The 20,855-nt window shown below is 34.3% G+C and overlaps 2 protein-coding genes across 5 annotated transcripts in view; one reads left to right on the top strand and one right to left on the bottom strand.

Annotated features, from left to right (window-relative positions):
• The window catches only part of LOC107197313 (B-cell receptor CD22-like), a 191,480-nt gene extending 180,747 nt beyond the window's left edge, over window positions 1–10,733 (bottom strand). For 2 of the 4 annotated variants that reach the window (XM_049469937.1, XM_049469934.1), the window contains exons 1-3: window positions 10,614–10,733; window positions 10,438–10,469; window positions 7,778–7,837 (exon numbers count right to left, since the gene is read on the bottom strand). The gene's annotated coding sequence lies outside the window, so the exon portion shown is untranslated. The remainder of the gene's footprint in view (window positions 1–7,777; window positions 7,838–10,437; window positions 10,470–10,613) is intronic. The other 2 variants (XM_049469938.1, XM_049469935.1) reach the window with 1 other exon arrangement.
• A 1,352-nt stretch (window positions 10,734–12,085) lies between these two features.
• On the top strand, window positions 12,086–16,227 carry LOC111196689 (polymeric immunoglobulin receptor-like). Its single transcript, XM_049469540.1, has 6 exons — window positions 12,086–12,200; window positions 12,342–12,659; window positions 13,737–14,078; window positions 14,188–14,514; window positions 15,418–15,735; window positions 16,202–16,227. Exons 1-6 carry the CDS (start codon window positions 12,161–12,163, stop codon window positions 16,225–16,227), a joined length of 1,371 nt encoding a protein of 456 aa, XP_049325497.1. The 5' UTR covers window positions 12,086–12,160.
• The last annotated feature ends 4,628 nt before the right edge of the window (window positions 16,228–20,855 follow it).

Here is a 20,855-nt window from a genome sequence, read left to right on the forward strand (position 1 = left end):
GAGCTGTTTTTTGTGAAAAAAGTGCTCTGTTTCTATTGAGCCCTGCTTTAGATCACCGAATTAGTGGCCTCTGAAGAAAGACCTATAGCTACTTACACAAGACAGCTAATGCTAACTAGCTCTGTAAACAGGAGTGGTTAGCTTCTGCTTAGCTATAGCTCCTAATGCTGCAGCCTGGGTCCTGAGCCAAGGAGGGTGGTACCATGTAGTTACTGGTTGATGTAGACACCCTTACGTCTCTCTGATCAACTCGTATTTCTAAGGACTGATATATATATATATATACATTCATTACTCTGCAGGCAGAAGCATAGATTCTAGGGTTTAAAATACTTTATTAGTGTCAGTAGTTACTTACAAGTTACAAATTACCCTTAACCAAAAAAACAGCAACACCAAGTACAGAATTCCTACTATATTAGTATTATTCCTGGTAAACCTGTAGTCAGACTACAATCATACACAAATATATTCTAATAAACTAAATCTAATTCTACAGATTCTCATCCTACTCCATCACCAACATCAACATGCAGGGGTTCAGTGACCACAAAACCGAATACACTCTCATCCTCATCTCATACTACACCATTACCAACACGCACAGGTTCAGTGACCACACTGTCAACCTCTTCAACTACATCAACTACATCTCATGCAACAGGTGCATATTATAATTCTGCTCATATAACCTCTCCTCACTTCTGAATTCTAACTGTATGTATCTGCTTTAATAACCATTTTCTTCAAGGTTCAACTTTCTCAGAACCAGCTTTCCCTGTGATCCCTGCTGTCTCTGTGATTGTGGTTCTGCTTCTGATCGGACTGATAGTCTTCATTTTCGCTCTCAAAAAGAGACGAAATAATGAAGGTACAACAACACACACACACACACAGACAAGTAAACGTTGTGGGGTCGATGCTGCAGTTGATCTGCAGTAGACCAGGTTATTCCATCAATGGATTTTTTTCTTCCCTGATGGCATATTCCAAGATGACAGTGTCAGGATTGATTGGGCTGGAATTATGAAGTTCAGAGTTCAGGTAGCATGAGATCATCATTTTCACACATGAATTGAGAGAGTTCACCACAGAGTCCAGATCTTAACCTCATTGAGAATCTTTGGGATGTGCTGGATGGAGAAGAGCTGCTTTGTGCAGTGGTCAGACTCTACCATCATCAATGCTGCTGCAAGATCTTGGTGAAAAATTAATCCAGCAACACTGGATTGAAATAAATCTTGTGACGTTGCAGAAGCTTATTGAAACAATGCCACAGTGAATGTGTGCTGCAATAGAAGCTAAAGATGCTCCAACCAAATATTAGAGTGTTTTTGCCAGGCTGTGTATTTATAGTATGATAATAATGGACTTAATAATTCAATGCTAAACCATGTCCAAGAGGAAAAACCCTTGGAAACGATTGCCTTTTTTGCTTAGAACCTTCAGCCCTGAGGTGGAACATAGACCAAAGTGATTTTTTAAAGTACTAAATAGCAGCACATCTTAGGTCATGTTCACACTGCTCTATATTAATATATTGTGTAAGAGTAAGATACATATAGATATATATGATAAATAATGATCTTAACACTGATTTGGGGGATTTAGAGAATGGGTAATTGCACTGGGCGGATGAATCCGATTCCAGGTTATGTTCAATCAGAGAGATTTCAAGATTTTAAAGGATTTAAAAAAAAATAACAATATTAAAGCCTTTTACACTCACTAGGCTTGTCATAATAATAACACGATCAACTTTCTAACAATGCAAGGACAAAACGTAATATTGTTCCCTGTGTTGAGTGAATTTTGCAGAGATGTTTTTTTTTTTTTAGTCTCTATTGTGCAAGTAAAGCCAGTTAATATAAACAAGTGGAATTTTGACTTTGTTTAAGAACAGTGTTTTTAATTAATTTGGAATTGGAACATTTAATAAACGTCACCATTTTCTTAATTTTAAAACATTACTTTATAAAGGGATGTAAATGCATTGATTTTTTTTAATACATGATTAATCTTTTTAATTGGCATAAATTAGTCTTAAAATGACAATGATGTTGTTTATCACAGTTGTTTATGGGACAATATTATATGTATATATTTTTCTCCTCAGACTCACATTCAACATCAGGTAATCCCCACAGAGGCACATCAAACAACCACATGGTAAGTGATAAATATATTTGTTCGTACATCAATGCTAAAAAAAATATGATCCAATGAAATGCATCCAGTACTAAACTAGGTCTATCTAAGTAATTCTCTTTAACCCACCAGGCATCGGTGGCTATATATGAGGAGATTGAAGAATCCACACGCCTTCCTGCCTCAGATAATGGAGATTCTACCATATACTCTACTGCTGAACTACCAACAAACCCTTCAGATCTATCTGGAACTATTTCAAACCCCATTTATTCATCAGCTCAACTTCCAACAAACCCTCCAGATCAGGACATCTACTCAATGGCTGAATTACCCATCACTCTCAACAATGTGGAAGAAAGTGGCTGATTAACAGTGATGTGACTCTCAATCACTGCATTTTATGCATATACTTTGCATATAAATATAAATACAGCTCTGGAAAAAAATAAGAAACCGCTTCAGTTTCTAAATCAGATTCTCTGATTTTGCTATTTATAGGTTTATGTTTGAGTAAAATGAACATTGTTGTTTTATTCTATAAACTACAGACAACATTTCTCCCAAATTCCAAATAAAAATATTCTCATTTAGAGCATTTATTTACAGAAAATGAGAAATGGCTGAAATAATAAAAAAAAGATGCAGAGATTTCAGACCTCAAATAATGCAAAGAAAACCAGTTCATATTCATAAAGTAGTTTTAGGAGTTCAGAAATCAATATTTGGAGCAATAACCCTGTTTTTTAATCACAGTTTTCATGCATCTCGGCATCATGTTCTCCTCCACCAGTCTTACACACTGCTTTTGGGTAACTTTATGCTGCTTTACTCCTGGTGCAAAAAAATCAATCATCAAATCAATCTTCCTCTTTATTAAATTTCATAGGTTTTGAAGAAACTCATCATTTTTAAGCGCTCTCTTATTTTTTCCAGAGCTGTTGGTAGCTATGATGTAATTACCATATTGATGTGTATAGTAAGAAGTGTGTAGGTAGGTCAACATACACTGACATTGCAAGGCTATGGAAGCCCTTTGTGCTCAGCTTGAATGCAGTAACTGCATCCTGTAAGGAATCAGTCAATAACAGACGTTCCAAATTCTGTATCTCATACCACCCTATTATGTTACATTAAAAAGAACTGACAGGATATTGAGGAGATTCAGCTATATATAAGATGCAAATATAGAACAGAATTTAGACATTTAGTAAAACTTTGCTCTATAAAATCCATATAAAATGAAATAAATGCTTTCTGCTTTTACAAATTATTTTCCTCTGGGTCAGTGTTTTTCAACCCTTGGTCCCTGAGGGCCACTACCCTCCCTGCACATTATAGTGTTTTTCCTAAATTAACACACCTAACCAAACTCAATAACAGGCTGTAAATCAGTAAGTCAGGTTTGTTAGGAGCAGTTAAACTGACTCAAATAACAATCAAGACTATTCAGTGCCTTTTTAGAATCCCAAGGACGCTTCACAATTTACACTTTTTACACACAACCATTTATACTCAGCTCTCATCCACACACCGGTGGGCAGCCAATAGCCAATACCGGAAACTACCATCCACCTGGAGGATTGCATCAGGCACTACAGCATTTACACAGTAAGAAATGCCAATTAATATCTGGGCACAGTCATTTATACACACACACTTACATACACAGCAGATCAATTTAGAGTATTCAATTTTGCTGGGTAACATTAGAGTATTCAATTTACCAGATCAATTTAGAATTACATTTTCCTGGGTAACATTAGAGTATTCAATTTACCAGATCAATTTACAATATTCAACTTTCTGGGTAACTTTAGAGTATCCAATTTAACCTGATCTCCATGTTTTTGGACTGTGGGAGGAAACCCACACAGACACTGGAAGAAAATGGAAACTCCACCCAGATAGGGACTTGAACCTAAGAGCCCAGTGCTGGGAGCCTAACATGCTAACCCCTAAGCCACCATGCCACCGTAGATAATGAATACATAGACTAACGGATGGGTAAATATGAAAGTAGGTAAATTAACTGCCACCAAAGGTACTTTAGTTATAAACCAGTCCACTAATTTATTAACATTAGCAGCCAGAATCTATTTTAGCAAACCTTTCTCATGCAACATTTCACACGTCTACCCTCAGTGACTATCACAGCACCTTGTTTCTCAACATTAAAAAGGGAAGTGGGCATTGTGGGTACAGTTGTTTGTCAGACAGAGACATATAATACCAGTCCTGCAAGTTTAACCAGAGTAACAAGAGATGCCATTATATCTTTTACATATCAGTGGAGCATCACAATATTTTTAAAGAGTCTTCTAAGGTCTTTTAGTCTAAAAATGCTGCAAAATATTGAACTAAATGGACACTGTACTAAATGGACAAAACTAAATGGACATCACTGGAGCAATTTATGACTCAAATTACTTTAACACAAATACAGAAAATTCAATACAGATTGTCATACCGAATACTACACAAATCACGAATTTTTCCATTGCTAATCACATTTACAATATTTCTTTCAATGATAACTGCAAAAAGTGTTCAGTTTTGGTGTAACATTCTTTCTTAGTTACACATCTTGTGCTGTAGATGGCAGTATATGTCTTAATAATAAAAATTAATTGAACTTGGAATTACTTATTCCACTACCATCTAACATCAGCTTAATGTCAATACCACTCAATTTCTCTTAATACGCTTAAAACTCTTTATCAAAGCATCACAACATCACATTTATAAATAGTTTTATTCACACCTATATTCTGAATTTTACATTTCATTTTAGGTTACTTGAGTTATTCATGTTTTATGTGTCAGGTTTCATACACTACATGTTTTAGGCTTTAGGTTTAATCACTTTACATACACATTTTATATTTATATTCACTCATGTATTAAATCACCTTCATGTTTAAGATTGTAGGTACACTTACAGGGTTTCAGGTTTACTTACATGACATTTATGTATTTATTTTTTGGGGTTTTAGGTTTACATTTTGAGTTTTAGACTTACTTAGATTTTCTTAGATTCTTTTATGGCACACACTTTTGGTATTTTATATAATGGGTTTTATTTTTTGAAGTTTTACATTAATTTAGACTTCACATTTATGTTTTTGCATAACATTTTCAATTCATGTAAATTGTATTTTTTTGTGTAAGTCCACATTTGTGAGTTCACTTATCTTTTATATTTTGCGTTTACTTACCTTACAATTCGTTTTAGGTTTTAGGTTCACTTACCTTACCTCAACGCTTTAGGTTTAGGTTCACGTAAAGCTGGAATCGGTGGTGAGGTTCAGTGAGATTTTAGGAGGCAGATCCAAGGTTCTTCCTGTTTTAGAAGCTTGAAACAAAGATAGTACATCGTCCTAATCAGGAAAGAAGCAACTGTGATTTAGAATAAAGAGGGAAGAGTCTTCTCATGCTGGTTCTTCTCATAGCGAGAGGAGTGAAAACACATTTCTCGCTGTGTGGGATGAGATGGTTTTTGCAAGTTTCTAGAACACATAGTGGAGATTGTCAAAAAGGATGGAGAACATGACATTTTAGAAGTAGCTTGGAATAAAGCTCCAAAAGAAAGTAAAAGTCACTGTGTGTACCTGAAGATGCCCTTCTGAGTGATCAAGACAATCAGGTTGGGGCTATCTGCCACTGGTGATGCCAAAGTGTTATGACCATGTGAATATCTCAACCAGTGGCGTCAAGCAAGGTAAAGTCCAAACCGCTGAACAGGTCAAGTCCAAAGAGGTTGGTCACATGACATTTGAATATAGAACCATCTTGTCTTCATATCTTACTGGCCGGAGAAGTGATTAGACACCATGCAAACCAGTTCAAAGATATTGGTCTGTCTTTTTATTGGAGGATTTAGTTTATTTATTTTTCATTCATATTTTAGGTCCACTTACAACATATTTATGTTCATGTTTTATGTCCATTTACATCATAGGTTCACTTACCTTTCATTCTTGTTGCACGTTTTAAATTCATGCACAGCTCGATTATGTTTTATACTTATTTACCTTATATTTTATTGTTGGTTTTTATGTAAACTTATGTCATATTTATGTTTCAGATTAATTGAGCCTTTTTAATGAATAACCATACCTCCCAGTTTTTTTTTGTCTCTCTCTGTGAGGACAATTTATTTAATGTAGATTTATTTTTAGTCATTCATGAAGATGCAAAGACTAAACAAACTACCAGAATAGTTCTTAACAATAGTACAGAAAATGACTAAACTCAAAAGTATATACTTTAAATAACAGACATGTGGTTATTCATTGGAAGAGTTTAAATATATTGGTTCTAACTTAACATTTTGTTTAGGTTTTAGGTTCACTTACATTTATGTTATATATTTTACATTGATTTATGTTTTAGGCATCAGGTTTAGATTCATGATTTAGGTCAATTTACCATATTTAGGTTCATTTACATCATATATACATTTTAAGTTTACTTATCTAACATTTAAATTATGTGTTGTATTCAATTACCTTACATTTTATTTTAGATTTTAAGTACACTTTTATGTTTCAGGTTTATTGAGCCCTTTCGATGAATAACCATAAATCAACCATTTTTCCCTTTCAGAAAATAACTTTTTTTGGTCTCTTTGCTTTATTTAGCTGTATTTTATTGTATTATAAAATTAAAAGAACTTTCAATAGAACATAAAATTACTGAACTCTATGATATAGACTATAAATAACTGACATATGGTTATTTATTGGAAGGGGTCAGTTATATTGGTTCACTTAATTCACATTTACTTCACATTACTTCAGGTTTAAGATTAATTTACACTTATGTTTTATATTTTACACTGATTTATGTTTTAGGTATCAGGATTTAATTCATGATTTAGGTTAATTTATCTAACACTCATGTTTCAAATATTATATATTTTTTTACCTCACATTTATTTTAGGGTTCATTTAGAACATACTTACATTTTAGGTTCCCTTACCTACATTTCATGTTATGTTATGTTTCATATTAAAATAGCTTACATGTTATTTTATTATTATATGAATTTTTCTATGTTTCAGCTTAAGCAAGCCCTTCTGATGAGTAAACATTTCTCAACCATTTTCTCTTTCAGGAAATTAGTTATTTTTAGTATTTCAATGTGGACAATATGTAATTTTATTCATGAAGACACTTACATTTAAAGAAGTTTTAAAAGTAAAGAAAATTAGTGCTAAATGACTGACATATGGTTATTAATTGGAAAGGGTCAGGTATTTTGGTTCACATTTTATTTTAGTTTTTTCACTTACCTTTATGATTCCTCACACTCTCATGTTTCAGGTACCATTTTTTCTCATCTCACATTCATTATCTCAGGTTCATTTATCTCACTAATACATTTCAAGTTTTAGGGTTACTAACATCTAACATCACATTTATTCATACTTATTCACATTTATTTATGTTCACTAGATAGATTATCTTACATTTACATGATAAAATAGCATATTATATAAGTTTAACATAACTTACATTAATGCTTTAGTTTTTAGATTAATTTAATTCATTTAATTTAATTCATTTAATTTAATAACGTATAACTACCTAGTTTATCTATAGATTTTGTTGTAAATTCACTTACCCCAGGCTTCTGTTTATGGTTGATGTATCTCGGATTCCAGCAGAAGAACACTGTTAGGACCTGAAAAATAAGTCAAATTGTGCTATGTTAAATTAAGAACAAAATTCAAATCTGGTTTGGATTTTCTATTTTTGTATAATATTCTTAAGGTCGTATTTTCGAAGTGGTGAAATCTACAGGGAAAGAGAGTTAATGGTTGTGTTAATTTATTATATTTTAAATTTTTTAAAAATGTAAAAAATACTTAAATTAAAATAACTTTTAGCAGTAAAGACAAATATGTGATAAATGACTGATATATGGTTGTTAATTTGAAGGTATTTTGCTTAATTTACTTTTTACTTTAGGTTTTAGGATTACATTTATGTTTTTTTTTCTGTTGTATCAGAATCATTTATCTAACAATTACATTTCAGGTTTTAGGTTCACTTACCTCGCATTTATTCTTCATGTTTTAGGTTCATAGAGCCAAGCTAAGCTAGGTTAGCTAGAGTCCCTTATATTTAAGTGATATAAAAGTGTAGTATAATATTAGCTTACATCACGTTTATGCTTTTGGTTTAAGGTTAATTTAAATCCCATTTATCTAGTTATATTTTGTGTTTTGGTAAATTACTTAGCTTACATTTATGATGTATCTTTTACATAACATTCATGCTATGTATTCATGCCAGGTTAGCTAGTTAGCTTGATTACCTCATAATTACATGATATAATAATGTATTACATTCTTAGTTTACCTCATATTCATCCTTTAGGTTTTAGATTAATTTAAGTATTTTTTTGGCGCTATATTTTGTGTTTTAGATTCTGTTTAAGCATTTATCCATGAGATTTTAGGTTAACTTAAAATAGGGTATTAGGTTAACCTAACCATTTATGTTTTAGGTTTTCTAACATCATATTTACTCACATTTATTCTTCATGTTTTAGGTTCACATACATAAACTACAGGGTTTCCGCCACGTTCATTTCAGTGCGGCGGTCCGCCACGCCTTCGTTCTTCCCCGCCACCCTTCGTGAAAATTCGGAGCCCGGCGTTTTTCCCGCGCTTGATCAGCGTTGCCCCTTCGGGGGTGGAAATCGGTAGTTAGTCATGCAGTGCCAACATAACGCGCGCGCGCGAGAGAGAGTGTGAGTATAGGACACAGCGAGAGAGAGAGAGACTGAAACATAACGCGAGAGAGAGAGAGAGAGAGAGAGCGAGAGCGCGCCTGTAAATAGCGAGAGAGAGAGAGACTGAAACATAATGCGAGAGAGAGAGAGAGAGAGAGAGAGAGAGAGACTGAAACATAATGCGCGCGCGCGAGAGAGATGAATTAAAAAGTGATTAAACAGCTTCAACTTACGCAGGTGTCCACTCAGGCTCACTCACCTGGTGGAGTGAAAATCACGCTATGTTTCTGTTTCTGGAGCTGTCATAAAGCAAGGATGTAGGGCCCTAGAATAGAGGCACCCTAGAACAGCTCTGTGATGCATTTGTTTTCACGGTCCAGTAAACATTTTATTGTAATTAAATTAAAGATTAAAGATATTATTTGTCTGTTTTAATAAGCACAATTTTTAATTAAATTCAATAATATTTTTTATTTTATTTACTCATTCTCACATTTAAAATACCTAATACAGATAAGAGCGAATAAATAATACATATATATTCTGTTGTGCCCTTTCTCCTCTGTTATGTATAATTTAACATTTTGTGTTGCACACTTTTACGTTTACCGTATCTGAAAAAAGAACAATAAGGATTTATTTTAAAGAAACCTACTTTTTGCAACTTTTTGTTTTAAGTGGGCATTTTTCAGTGACAGTTGGAAATAAAGAAAATAACTGGAAACATGTGTAATTGTGTTATATCGTGATATCATTAACGTGATATAAATTATCGGTTCCCAACCGGGGGGTCCTGCCACCGCACCTTCAAGGAAATCCTGGGGGAAACCCTGAACTATGTTGGCTAGTTATGTAAATTAACTAGATTCCCTCATATTTAAGAGATATGACCATGTATTATAATCTTAGATTATCTCAAATTCATGATTTAGGCTTTAAGTTAATTTAAATAACATTGTTCTTTTTATATTTTGTGTTTTAGATTCTGCTGATTTACCTCAGATTTTAGCAGATTTTTGGAGCTGAAAAATAAAAAAGGAGGCAAAAAAGAGGGTAAAAACATTAACCTAGTTAGCTAGGAGGCTAGTTAAATTGCTAAATAAAAAATTACATTTATCCATGGGATTTTCACTAGAATTTGGTTACGATTTTATATTTTTGTATAGTATTTCTACAGTCGTATTTTCTGAGTGGTGAAATCTACAGGGTAGGAGTTAATCGCTAATATATATAGTGTTTTAGGCTCACTTACCTCACATTCAGGCTATACATTTTACAGAAAATTCATGCTTTAGATATTAGAGATTATTTTACTTAACATTTATGTTTTAAGTTCTCTAACATCACATTTATTCACAATTATTTTTCATGTTTTAGGTTCACATAGATAAACTACGTTAGCTAGTTAGCTAAATTACCTCACATTTAAGAGATATAATAGTGTATTATAATCATAGCTCACCTCATATTCATTATTTAATTAAGTTTTATGTTAATTTAAATGACATTTTCTCTCTAAACTTTGTGTTTTAGGTATAATTTACCTCAGGTTCCAGCAGACAGGCGCTGTTTGGAGCTGAAAAATTAAAAAAGGAGGGAAACGATAAAAACCTAGTTAGCTAGGATGCTAGTTAATTAACTAACTAAAAAACGGACATTTTTCCGTGATGTTTTCAATAAAATGTACTAAATATTTTCTATTTTCGTTTAATATTCTTACCTTCGTGTTTTCTGAGAGGAGAAATCCGCAAGGTGTGGGTTTATCGTCGTGTTTTATCGTGTTGTTTTCCCAGAATCTTCTCTGTTAGTCGTTAGCTTAGCTTAGCCCGTACTCCGCTCCTCAGAAGAGCAGCGCGAGCCGCGCCGCGCGCGCTCAACTAATTTCTTTAAGATTCGCGCGGCTTGCTTGTGATGGCGCATGCGCGTAGGAAAACTTAATAATTATTATTTTTTTAATAAAAACATTTACTTTAAGTATATTTAAACTAGACGGAAAAATGAGGGAAAATCAAACATTTCTGACAGGAAATAAAAATTAAATACGGTCTCTGCTGCAAATGCCGGGTCACGTGACACTTTTCATATCAAGCCAAAGGCGGGAAAATCCAGACGGGGACTAGACTCTGCGTATTTTAGAGTATTATTATAAATAAAATAATTATTTCTCCATCTATGCGCTTTCTGTGCGGCTCAGTTGGGCACTGACATCGTTATAAACGTTAAATAAAAAAACATATATATTTTTAAATATTTAATTTGAATAATGGGCAGAAAAATATGTATTTATTATAAAATAATTATTAAAATAAGTACAACATACGTATGAAAGCATCTACAGCACTTAAAGTTTGACAGTTTAAAATGCTTTAATAATACACATATAATATTAATATACATATAGAAATACTTATATACAGTATCAGTCAAAAGTTTGGATACAACTCCTCTCCTCGTTCAATAATGTTTTTTTTTTTCTTTTTATGATTTTTCTACATTGTAAATTTTATATTAAAGACAATATTAAAGCTAAACAGGAACACGTGGAAACAAAATGTGTTAAAATAAAACAGAATCTGTTTCCTACTTCTTCTTTAGAAGTTTCACAATTATATTTAAAGGACAGATCTGCAGACTCTCGTTTTTTTAATCTCAGTGTCTTTATGAGGTAGAGTCACCTGGAATATTAACAATGTAGAAAATAAATTAAAGAAAGAAATAAAAAAACATTGAATAAGAAGGGGTGTCCAAACATTTGAACGGTACGTTATGTTAACATACAAGTAGACTCTTACCTTAACTGTATTGTAAATAAATCTCAAAGAGGAAGGAACTGGAGGTGATTGTTGATTTATTCTCAGTATTTCCTGTGGTTTTAGTGCTAAAAAATCTTTTAAAAGCACAGTTTTGTTGCAGTGTTTAGCAGTTATTCTATAACTGCTAGAAGATATTTCATGATTGGACAATTGTGTACATTTGTATGATTATTATTATTATTATTATTATTATTATTATTATTATTATTATTATTATTATTATTATTATTATTAAGGCACATTGTCAGTTTTGTCATGGAAAAGAATGAGCCTGATATTTCCTATAGAGGGCGCTCTTGGTCTGTGATCTGGTGCTGATGGGAGGAGCTGGTGGTTGTTCATCTATCTCTTTTATATGCAAGAGAAAGAGGAAACATATACCAATCGATCTTAGGTCAGTTGGGGACTACTTGTACTACTTGCCAAAAGTTGACGACCCCATGTGGAAATTACAATGAAGATCCTGTTTATTTTCATCATTTACCAGATCAAAGGTCAGATATTCTTTTCTACATTGATATCTGATTTATTGTTTATATGTATTTTTGCTATAAATGTCAGTATCTTAAGCCTAATGAGTAGACAATTAGATGGAAAATTAACTCAAATGAGAAAAATGTGGTATTTTTGGACAGATCTACTGGATTGTGTGGACGTTGTTGGCTATTCAGGAAGAAGTGTCATCATAAACTGCAGTTACTCAGCAGAGTTTCGAGCTCAGGAGAAAGTTCTCTGCAGAAGAGCACAGATCTGTGAGACCATGATAAGAACGAATGCTTCAAATCAGTGGGTTCATAATGATAAATTCCACTTGTATGATGACAAAAATGCATCAGTCATTACAGTGTTTATCAGTAATCTGATTTGGCAGGATGCTGGAACTTACAGGTGTGCAGTTGTAGAAGAGTCTGCATACAGGACTGTCCAAGACTGGGATCTGAAAGTGAAAGAAGGTGAGTGAATTTGGTTGAGAATTAAACTAAATTTTGTTTTGATGGCTTGTGATCATCCATCTTCCTTTTGATTATATTCCAGAGGTTTTCAACTTGGTAAAAGTAAAGAAAGTCATCATTTTTAAGAGCTAGCAATGTTTTAAAATGTAGTTGAATGTTTTTACTGGAGAGTTGAGACAGTTACTTCAACAAAAGCAGAATAAAATCTTTATAATACGCTTGATTTCTGAAGAAACATAATGCAAAATGCATTATGCATTTGCATAATGGCAATTTGCGGTTGATACAGAACAAAAGTAACAAAACACCAAAGTAATCCTTAAAGAGACAGTCTGCAAGTTTTTTGGATTTGGCATTTTAGTGATAGATAGATAGATAGATAGATAGATAGATAGATAGATAGATAGATAGATAGATAGATAGATAGATAGATAGATAGATAGATAGATAGATAGATAGATAGATAGATAGATAGATAGATAGATAGATAGATAGATAGATAGATAGATAGATAGATAGATAGATAGATAGATAGACTATTTATCCCGAAGAAAGTTTAGGCATAATATTGTTCATTCATGAAATAATGTTGAAATGTAGAGAGCAATTGCATCCAACAAACCTACCAGACCATTCTGTATATGGAATGAATATATATTAGACATTACAGGGAGGGTCATGGCAGTACACTGTTACCAATAATTTGAATATTTTGTCCCTTACAAAACGTCAGGAATAGTACTGCCCTCAATTTCAAAGACACAATCTTACACACTGCTGCTTTAATTAAATATTATGACGCAATGAATCTATAAATCTATAAATTGCATACTGAATTCTATCAGTCAGTTATTAAGGAGCAGTAAAGCGACTCTGCTGAAGTACTATGCTAATGCATTAGTGTCACTTAAAATGTGCCTTATAATCCTGTGCACCTTATGTATCAAAATAGACCAGAAAATATATTATATATATTGATAAAGTGCTTTATAATCCGGTGCACCTTATGGTGCAAGAATACAGTAACAAACATGTTCCATAACTGTCTCTTTCAACATTTGCTTTATTTATTTAAAGATGGGGACGGCGGGAAGTTAAAGACAGTCACAGCTCAGCTTGGACACAGCGTCTCCTTCAGTTGTGAATATTCCGAAATAAAGAAAATTACCCCCAAATATTTATTCAAAATGCAAGATCCCTCTGCTGAACTACCGAGGCCTAACTCTGCAACACCGGTGAGAGTGCAAGAGGACTTCAAGAGACTGTTCCTCATCTCTGACCAGAGAGACTTAAACATGTTTAGAGTTAGAATCGAACATGTGACGGTAGAAGATACTGGCCTTTATTTCTGTGGAATTCAAACCAGCGTAAACACAGTCAGCTACGTCTCTGCAATCAGAAATATCCAACTGTTTACTGGTGAGTAGAATTAACCTTTTGGGTTGGTACGGCATGATCTCATGAGTCTACTTCGAAACTTAAAAATTGCATCATTTTTTATGCCAGTTTTTTTCTTTTCTCATTGTAGCCGGCAGAGTTATGATTGGTTATGAAGGTGATGTGGTCCAGATCAGATGTCCTTATGCCTCAAACTATAAACAGCATTTAAAACATTTCTGTAAGGAAAATGAAGAGAAAGAGTGTTTGACAGAACAGAGCAACCTTCAACCTTCAACTCAGCTCCAGAACAGGGAGGAGAGATTCACTCTGAATAACAACATCACCACTGGAGTCTTTACTCTGACCATCAGAGGACTGACTGCAGAGGATGCTGGGAAATACTGGTGTGCTGTGAGGACAGGAGACATCTTGATGAAGTATCTCTCCAATGAACTGAAGGTCATCATGAAACAAGGTGATTTAATATCTATATTGTTCAGTCTGGACTTGTTTGTTCTGGTTTCACACAGATATAAACCTAAACACACCAAAATGTGCACCAATAAACTACAGGAGCAGGTTGTGTCCTCTGATTGGTCAGAGCTGTCTAGCATGGGAGTAAACATAAATATGCGGAAAAAAAAAGAAAAACAAAGTGTTTCAAATGTTTCAGCTTTAATGTCTGTTTTATGAAGGCTGTTGTATTGGCATTAAACATAAGAAATATCAATATTTTACACATATTGCGTGGCAATAATATTGAGGTCATTCAGTTTTGTAATATTTTTTTTTCTAAATGCCCCTTTGATTTAACAAAACATTACTTATAATACTTATATAATACTAATAAAACACTTAGAATAATGCCAGAACAGCTGATAATATTTCAAATAAACATAAAGTAACTGATGAGTAAACTTTGCTAACGTGTTTAATGATCTGTAATTATAATAATTTTCTGAAGGTTTAAATTCCTGGGATCGTATTGACCCAGAGAATAAGGGGTGTTCGTAAATTTGAGGACAGCAGGAGGGTTAAGAGACTTGGCTCAGACTAAAATTTGGTCAGACCAAATAAGATGGTCTTGGTCTGAATCAAATAAATCTTGGTCTGGTTTTGTTTTAGTGTAAAATCATATTTTTAGATGGACCTTTCCATCTTTAGAGTCTTTTGGACCAATTACAAGATTGTGATGTGATGAAGTGTGCTGAAATCCACTCAAAATAAGGGTTTTCTGCTCAAAAAGTAGTAAAGTTCTTGTGTACAATTCAACACACGCATCAACCTCGGTTTGGACTCTTGTTCAGATTTTCAGATTTGAAAACTGAAGTAAGTTTTAAATTTGTATTAATCTAATCGCTTCAACTTTGCTTTCCAGAGCTTCGTGTGATTGGACATCAAGCACTCAATGCATCCATCAACTGCATCTCTTCTAGAACAATCGACTCTGAGAAGAAAAATAATGTAAAGGTCTTCTGCATGGGGAAACATCCCTCCATCTGTGACGAATATGGAGTAAGAGTATCATCAGAGAGAAACAGGAGAGGCAGATTCTCTCTGAGTGATGATGCATCTTCAGGAATCTTCACGGTGAGCATCACTGATCTGAGAGAAGAAGACTCCGGGACGTACTGGTGTGGAGAAGAGAGCTCTGGATCTGCCATCTACACCAAAGTTCATCTGCAAGTTACGAAAGGTACAAAATTCATCACTCAAGAAATATATGAACATAGTAAAGGTAGTTCTCGGTTATGGATACATTGTTGTGTTTAGTTGATAGTGAAATACGTATTTTATTAAAGATTTTACTGTTATTAAAAGTCAAATATAAATTTTTAGTATCCCTAGATATTGAGGCTTTCCATTATCTTCTTTCACTTCTGCTTTCTTCAAGCACACACAGGCTAAACTAAAAAAATCCTCCACATCTGTTGACTTTCCTCTTTCTACATATATATATATATGTATATATATATATATATATTATCTATTTCAGACGCTTTTTTAAGGTCGTTTTCACTTCTCCTTTAGCCCGTTGTTGGGTAACGGAAACTACACTGATCGTTATCTTATTAGGGCATGGTACTTGGTACAGCAGGTCTTGCAAAACTCAAGGCTAATTCTGTCATCAGTGGTTTTGAGCTCTGCTACTGTGCCCACAGAGCACAGCTACATTAAGCAATGTTAACCCTTGTGTGGTGTTCATATTTTTGTAACTCGTTTACTTTGTTACTTGTATTTAATTCAGCAAAATTAAGCAATTCTACATTAAAATGCTTTACACATGCTTGCTTCACCTAAATTGTAAGCCATATAATCAGCTTACATGGTTAATATTTGCCCTTTACCTTTCTTATGTTACATTTCTTTTAAAAAGTGCTACTCTTTTTTTATTAGTTTTTTAATAAAATGTAAAAGAAAATGAATTAAACTCAAGATATGAGTAGAAAATTTGTTTAATTTCAAATCTACAAATGAAGCAATGTTTATTAGCCCTTGGCCAAACATACTGTATGTAATATAAATGGTTTTGGGGGAGGGGGGGTACAGTGTGTGTTTATCGAAAATGTGTTTTGATATATGTTTCTCACAAAAAATGAGCCAATGCCAATGAGTTTGAGTTAGAAAAAATATTTTTTTAGTATCATTTGATGAAAAATTAAAATGGGTCCCACAGACCCGAACACCACACAAGGGTTAAGGTCGTTTTCAGTTCCCCTTTAGCCCGTTGTTGGGTAACGGAAACTACACTGATCGTTATCTTATTAGGGCATGGTACTTGGTACAGCAGGTCTTGCAAAACTCAAGGCTAATTCTGTCATCAGTGGTTTTGAGCTCTGCTACTGTGCCCACAGAGCACAGCTACACTAAACAACGTTAACAGATTGCACAACCCAACCTCAACTTAGCCCAGCTGGCATTTCAACATTGAATCAACTTTAATCTTATGGTTGAATTAATGGTTGGATTTGGTGTTGATTTTGACATTTTTTAAAGTTGCTTCAAAATCGTACATTCAACTTTTAATAAACCATAGCTCACATACAGGATGCTCAAAATTTTGTGGAATGCCATGATGAAAAATTTAAAATTGTATTTTTATTCTCTCTTTCTAAATATAAATCTCTGAGAGGTAGAGGTTCTCAGAGCAATTACTACAACTAGCTAAAAGTAGAAAATCCTATGGTTAACAGAGTGTTAAGAATAAACTTACATCACTGTAGGTAATCTGAGTATAAAAAATGTTACCCACCACCACCACCAATCTGATTCAATATCTCAAAAACGCAACAGTAAAACTAATACACAGTGTTGTGCCAGTTCACAGCTTTTCTGAACTAGTTCAAGTTCAGTTCCTAGATGCTCAAAGTGAACAGTTCACGTTCAAAGTTCACAGTTTTAATTCTGAACCAGTTCAAAGTTCAGTTCATTTTACTTTTTTCGTGAGATATTCAAATAAATACTTTTTTTCACACTACAAGCTAGAAATCACTATACGTTCTTTAAAACTGCTCATTGTAGACATTTGATCATGATACTGTAATTGTTGGTTTCTTACCAGCTGATGAAAATGTTCATAAGGAGAATCTGTGTCTGTCTCCTGCCATCACTTTCACTAGCCATTTTTTTAATTGCAGCGCTTTCTCTCACTCTCATCATTGGTCTCTCTCTCTCTCTCTCTCTCTCTCTCTCTCTCTCTGTATCTATCTCTCTCTCGCCCTCGCGCTCCGTGCTCTCTTACCACCATTCATTTACAGGGATGTCTGCTGTTCAAGACACGTAATGTGAACTAATTCACGTGCAAGTTCTTTATTAAAAAAATGTGTTGCGTTCAGTTCAACGTTCACAAAAAATGAGCGTGTTCAATGAATGTGTTCTTTTTAAACTCGTTCACGCACAACACTGCTAATAGAACATGAACACGAATTGGTGCAATTGGTGCAAAACTAAAAAGCAATAACTGCAAATGGAAGTAAAACACTTTTTCATTCCTCCGTCCAACCGTTTTTAGAAATTGTATGATAATAAAATGTAAAATGCTAATTCAAATGGCTTTAACAGTTTAACATTAAAAATGTTAAACCAACAACATCCAGTATTTTAACCACTTTAAAGGTCCAATGTGTGCCAGCTGGGTTAACTCTTCTCGTCTTTAATTTGATACAGTTTTAAATATCAAAAATTGATTGGCCCTTGGTTTCTGCTGTACAAAACCTTTTTGCTGTTTCTCAGCAGGTTTCCAGTTGGTCAGTATTACATTGTGTGTCTGTGTGGCTCTGCTGCTGATTGGTGGATTGGTAGTGGTACTACTAATGAGGTACAAGAAGAGACAAGGTACTATGGAAACACATATACAAACAGTAGAAGTTAAATATTTGTGCTTGAATGCTGTGAATGCTTAAAGTTTTATAACATTTCATTTACTCTACAGGTTTAATGCTATCCTCATCTTCATCTGGGATGGAATTAAAGGACAGTAAAAGAGTGAGTATTGTGAACTATAGTCCAATCACATTTCACCCTCTTGACCCTACCACCCTACCACAGGTTCAGTAACCCAGCTGCTGCTGCTGGATAACTAGTTTACTTTAGGGCGTATTTTATTGTATGTCTTCAGAAAGGGGGGAGATGGCGCAGAAATGAATGATTACTGTCTATTGTCTATCTGAAATTAGCTTTAATTTTATTTAATTGTTTCATTCCGCCTTAAATTCTGCAGCCTCTGCTGTCTTTTGCACCAATTAAGGTGGAATGGGAAAATTAGATAAGCTAGCTAGCTACTGAAACAAACTACTATCGATCTATTTTATGCTTGTTATGAAGAATTCTGCCATAAAACATTGAAACTACTCATTAAAACTATAGTAATAAAATGCTAATTGTCACTTTTAACAAGGAAAATACTGAAGTTTTTGGGTTTCTCTGGTCGGTTGTTTAGCACCATCTTACCAGTGATTCTCATAGCCCTTTGTTTAAAGTGTTCATCTGAAAAATCTCCGTATTAAGAGTGAACAAGCTTTATCCCTTCCCCTAACCTACCCCTCCAGCCTAACAAGAATCAGGACACCAAACAGAGGGGTGGGGGTAAGGGGTAAGGTCAAATGGTGAAATGGGATTGGGCCTATATGTTTTTGTAATAAATATAAATACTATAAAATACACTGAGATAATAAATACTAGGTCATGCTGCATATTTGCCCATGCTGTTTCTCTTTGGGTGGGTACAGTAGGTGGTGCTCTCTCCTCTCATCAACATTAATTGGGGGGGGGGGGGTCAGAGTTGCCAGGTTTACAGACTAGTAGCTCTTCAGCCCAGAGGGTTGTTGAACCTGCTGCCCTGGCTAGTGAATTGGGACACGGCCGGGGAAAAAAAACGCCCTTATAAGGAGATAGGGAGCCCAAGAACGAGCAGAAAAACCTTAACAGGCAGAAACTAAAGTAATATAAACAAAAGCTCACCAGAGAAACATTTTATCTTATTTTATTTTAGTTAATTATAATTCAAACAACCATACGGGCCAGATGTTTCATGCTTGCGGGCCACAACTGGCCCACGGGGCGAATATTTCCGACCCCTGATTTATAGGTTAGCATGAAAAGTAGAGATACAGAGAAAGAGAGAGAGATAGACAGACACACATATATTTTGGGCTACTTTAAGCTTCTGAATGGTTGAGTTTGGGCTGGGCTGGATATGGACCTGGCAACCCTGGGATGGGGACCTAATGATTGTATTAATGGACAAAGAAGAAAAGAAATTTAGGTATAAAAATGTTCAGGACTTTTTCTTTTCTTTTAGTAATTTAGTTATTCTTCTCCACTCTCAGGTTCTTCTTGGGTTGTGGAAGAAAGAGAAGATAGAAGATAGAACACAGGATGCTCAGAAAGATCTAACGGAGCCCACGTACATCACTGTGAGTTTCCAGAAGAATCCAGATGATCCCACTGATGCAGCCAGTGTCTTCATTAAGGAGGAACCGGATACTGAGTACGCCACCGTCAGGAGAACTGCAGCAACATCCGGGACATGAACTTGTTTTGTGTCCCATGACTTTTGCCATTTCCTTGGAAACTAAGGAACCCTGTACTGAACTGTGGCATATGTGGGTGGGGTCTTCTGCATTTAAAGTGGATGTGTTTTCTTACAGAGTCTTTTTTCAAGAGTCTTTGTTTGCACGGACAATTCTTGCCAGAAGCCGCCGGTCACCATCATTACCACCCACTGCACTGCACTGTCCACTGTGGGTGATAATATTAGCTTCTATAATCTATCACCTGTACACACATGACGTTATGGATGGAGTAATAGAACGTCCCATCCTTGTGTTTAACCTCATTCACTCACAAGATAACACCTCACAAATTATACAGGTGTACGTGTTCCCAGGTTGTCACCAATGGTAACCGTTTGTAATAGATTTACCTGTTTATTACATGTATATACGGTCTGAAAAATGAAACTGCTTATAAAAAGTATTGAAGCTTTTAATATATGGTATATTTGTGCTAAATTCTAGTGCAGGTTTCATACGTTTGTTAAAGTTTAGCTTCCCAAACAGGGATTAAGATAAGTCTTGGACTGCACTGCTTTTAAAATAGATAATTAAAATGAATTAAAAAGAAAATACAGTCTAAAACTTAATCCTTGGGTGTATTATTATTTTTTTACAATTTTATTTAAAAGGTTTTGTAAAAAAAGTACAGACCTGATACACATAAAGTTATATATAAAGTTATATATAGCTATCTATACACTTATCCATATAGTTGTCTGTATATAGTTATCTATTTATTTATCTATTTACGTGATACATT

This window comes from Astyanax mexicanus, chromosome 21 (assembly GCF_023375975.1).
Source record: "Astyanax mexicanus isolate ESR-SI-001 chromosome 21, AstMex3_surface, whole genome shotgun sequence".
Taxonomy (NCBI): Eukaryota; Metazoa; Chordata; class Actinopteri; order Characiformes; family Acestrorhamphidae; genus Astyanax; species Astyanax mexicanus.